Raw genomic sequence first — 4,099 nt, 5'->3', positions numbered from 1 at the left:
AAAAAAAAAAAAAAAAAAAAAAAAAAAAAAAAAAAAAAACATGATTATGTTTCTGTGGTTAGAGATTGGTAACCTCATCTTTCAGTCTAGTGGTTAGTCCATGAGACTGTCCCAGGTGAGTTGCCTTCCTCTGGCTGAAGTAGTTCAAATAGTTACCTTTACAACCACCTTAGGGTAGCAGCAGCAGTATTCTCATTCACTTCTGCTGTTGAGCTGTTTCATCTTGCCCCAGGTAGTGACAGCATTGTGGGAAAGCTCAGGGAAGCACTGTTAGTGCCTGGAGGTGATGTGGCCCCACTAGCTCCCCCGCTACCCCAACTCAACCCAGCGTGGTAATGTAGAAACATTGCCAGTGCTTGCTTTCAGCTTTTCAGTAATTTTAAAATTGTAGTTATTCTTAGCTGAATAGTTTATATTAAATTAGTGCCATTTGTTGTGTATCTTGGTATCTATTTCCATTATTTTAGGGTACTTTTTTTATCTTAATAGACAAAGAAGTTATTTACATATGTCCTTTCAATGGCCCCATTAAGGGAAGAGTTTACATCACAAATTATCGTCTTTATTTAAGAAGTTTGGAAACGGTAAGTAGAATATAAGACCGTAAAGATGACCCTAACTGTTAAAGATAATGCTAAATTGTTTCTCTTCTACTTTGCAAGATTGACTGTGGGTCAAATTAACATGGGGTATATTTGCTTCTCAACTCTTAATTTTTTGCTTCTGCAAAACTCATTTAACACTAACACTTGTATTTGTATATGTAAGGAACAGGGTAAATAAAAAAAAGTCTTGTCTTTCATAATGGTGGGGGAGGGGTTAGTAATTGTAACTATTTGCTAGTTTGGAGAAGTTAGGTATAGAACAGAGGTTCTTTGCCGGAAGCACGTATGAAACCCACTTGTGGACCTTAACAACACAGTATCCATAAAAGTTAAAAATAAAAAAATACAGATGTCCTAGAGAGACTGCATCAGAATATCCAGGCCTGTGATCCAGGCACAGTTATATTTTCTAAAGTATTACAGAGGAAGATACTGATGTGAATTTCTGGGTAAAGCCCACTGTTCTAGAACTTTTCCGAGTGTTCAGTTTTAAAGCACCAGGTAGCAGTATAGAACTAGGATGACTATGGTATGGCTTACTGCCACTCTACCTTTTCAATCCCTGACCATGAAAGGTTTGTCACAGCATTTCAAGGAATGTTCCATCACTAGGAAAATAACATGGAAAAGAGATGCCCCAGAAAGGGAAGAGAGAGTGAGTAGATGCTGTGGCTGTCACTGAAGGACTTCCAGTAGATGTGGTGGGTTGTCATTGCTCAGGTCAGCCTGAAGGGGAGGTATATTTTGATGAGATGTGAATGGGGAAGAGGTCCAGGGTTCACAGAGAGTAGCCCATCAGCAGCTTCTACGCAGGTGACCTTGAGGCTGTCGGGGAAATGTAGCTTTTGTTTTATTGCTTTTACCCCAGCATTTTTTAGGACAGTTCTAACCTAGATTAGTTCATATCTTTTAATCTTTTTTTCTTTTATGGTGTTCATTATTATGTCTGAATTCTGAAAAAATGCTGTTTATTATCCCTACTGCCTTAGCTGTGGGAGCCCACTTTTATAGCTGCCCCAACTTCCGGAATCTCCTCTAGCACAGTGCTTGTAGGGACAGGTACATGGATCAGGCCACAGGGCATTTTATTTATGTGACTCTATTCAAACTTCTAAGTAAGAGTAGAGATGAGTGAATGTTCTAGCTTTCCAGAATGGGAAAGAAGATTCTGAAAATTAACAAGCTGGATGTTCACTGTTGGCAACAATTGGCAAAAATTCTACAAATAATAATTTTAAACAGATGATTTTTAAGTACTTAGAAAAGAAACCAACCATTGGGAGTGTTATTGACACATTGTCTTGATGGAACCAAGGCCATGTGACAGGCCCTGGTAGAGATACCTGGGCCGAATGGTGGCAGTACACTTAGGTGGAGTTATAGCCTATGGATTTCAGGCTTAATGCTAGGAAGGGTGGTCGCTAATATCTTGCTGTGTGGGACCCTTCCTTTCCAGCATTTGTGATGCACTGCAGAGGAGCACATAGAACACATGCATTTCCAATATAAGAAAAACCCCATACTAGCCAATGTGTGCTAGGTGACGGGATCAGGGTTTGAAATGATCTTAACTGGGTAGGATATTGGAGCAAAACTAATAATATAAAATTGAATATAGATAATAATTACTCGGTTGTTATCAGTTGTTAGCAGTAAAGGATAGGAGGTCTGTCTTAACGGATCCAAGCTTATTTGAACCAGTAATTGGATATGACTGATTAAAAAGTTAATATTCACCTAGGCTGAGTTAACAGAAGTATAACATAATTGCCAGACAAAATGTAACAATAGCCCCATCTGAAGTGTTGTGTTCAAAGCCGGATACCAAGTTTTAAGAGGGACATTAGCAAACTGAAGAGAGTTCAGACACAGATAACCAGGTTAGTGAAGGGACTGCAGTTTGAGCAGTGATCAAAATAAATGCTGATCTTACCTGAAGAAAAGATGACTAAAAAGGGACACGATGGACCCATCTTTGAATATTTGAAGTGCCTTTCTGTGGAGCAGGGATTCGATTTATTCTGTATAGCTCCCAACGGTCAAATTAGGATAGATTGAAAGATTTTATGCTAATATATGTGAGAATTACCAAAAGTTGCAATTAAACATTATGGTCCCTTTTGCTGTTTGTACTCTTGGCTTTTTGACTTGCCCACACTTGACTGTGTACCCAGTTCCACCTTGTGCTGTCACTGATAATGAACTGGGGAAGTTATTGAAACCGATGGTATGCCAAGGCTGTGTATGTAGTGTGACCTCAACTGCAAAACCAAAAATTGTCTGTAGAAAAGAGGCTGGAAAGAAATACACCAAAGCTTTCAGTATTTGGGTTATCTGAAGAGAGGGATTATGCATGTCTTGTCTTCTTCCTTTCACTTGTCAATATTTTCAAAACCCAGAATGAACATGTATTGCTTTTACAATTGGGAGAATTCTCGGCAAGTTTTATTTTTGTTTGTATATGATGCCCTAGAGGATGGAGTTAGTGCTGAGTGGGTGAATAAAATACCCCGTCTGACACTGACTACTAACTTATTTCTTCTTCTACTAAGTTTTACATAAACATTTTAAGCAATTGGCCACAACATTTAGTTCAAGTATAAAAGCAAGCAGCTGACAGCAGAAAACATCATATAAAGAATGCCATTTAAATGGTTATACAGGAGTCTAAAAACATAGTCATCATAGTGTTTCTTCAATTAAAGTCCTAAACAAGAACATTAATTGTGGATTCTGCTGCCAACTGAAAAAATTTTGTTGCATGTTTGACAAAGAGCTGTCATCTCACTGGCATTTTGAAGTGGACACCTGTTTGTTTCAGGTATGTAAACACTGCAGTGGGAGTGATGAGTCCAAATGTGTGTGGTCTGATTCTGGAGTCAGTTCTGCTATTTTGCAAGGAGTCAAGGGCAGATTCCCTGCCTCCTGTTGCCCAGGGAAGTAGAGGAACAGTGGCCATGTCCTGAGATTGCCACAGTGGCCTGCTTCTACCTAGCCCTCCTTGCATGGTCTGCCCCCGCATTCTGGCCGCACCCTGTCTCCATTGTGTTCATCCTTAGAGTGAGGCCAACCAGCTTGCTTCTCAGTTCCTAAACTATCATCGGTTCCCTGTTGCCCACAGAGTAAGATCCATTCTCTTTGTATGGTATAAAAGTCCTTCTGTCTCTTCCAACCTTGACTTACATCACTTCTCCCCAAGTGCACTGTTCTCAAACTACACAGAGCCTTTCCTTCTCCCATGATGCATGTGCCATTCTCACAGAACCTGGATGCCCTTTCTCCACCCCTTCAGAAGCTGCTATTCATCCTTCAGAACCCACCTCAAGAGCCACGCCCTCTCTCGAGTCTTCCCCAGCTTCTCTTGAAGGAATCATTCCTTCTTGATGTCCCTGCAGCCTTTTCTTCATGCCTCTGTGTTAACACATTGCTATGAAACCTTCCCTGGCCCTTTAGCTAAACTTTTTTTTTTTTTTTTTTTTTTTTTTTTTTTTTTT

The 4,099-nt window shown here is 39.9% G+C and overlaps 1 protein-coding gene across 1 annotated transcript in view; it reads left to right on the top strand.

Annotated features, from left to right (window-relative positions):
• The window catches only part of MTM1 (myotubularin 1), a 118,504-nt gene that overhangs the window by 35,277 nt on the left and 79,128 nt on the right, over positions 1-4,099 (top strand). Inside the window, exon 4 of the mRNA XM_017865522.1 lies at positions 490-584. Coding sequence (XP_017721011.1) covers positions 490-584 — 95 coding nt within the window. The remainder of the gene's footprint in view (positions 1-489; positions 585-4,099) is intronic.

The sequence above is a fragment of the Rhinopithecus bieti genome, unplaced genomic scaffold (assembly GCF_001698545.2).
Source record: "Rhinopithecus bieti isolate Rb0 unplaced genomic scaffold, ASM169854v2 scaffold_80089, whole genome shotgun sequence".
Classification (NCBI taxonomy): domain Eukaryota; kingdom Metazoa; phylum Chordata; class Mammalia; order Primates; family Cercopithecidae; genus Rhinopithecus; species Rhinopithecus bieti.
Note: the sequence above shows the minus strand (reverse complement) of the source record. Positions and strands in the feature narration are given on the sequence as shown.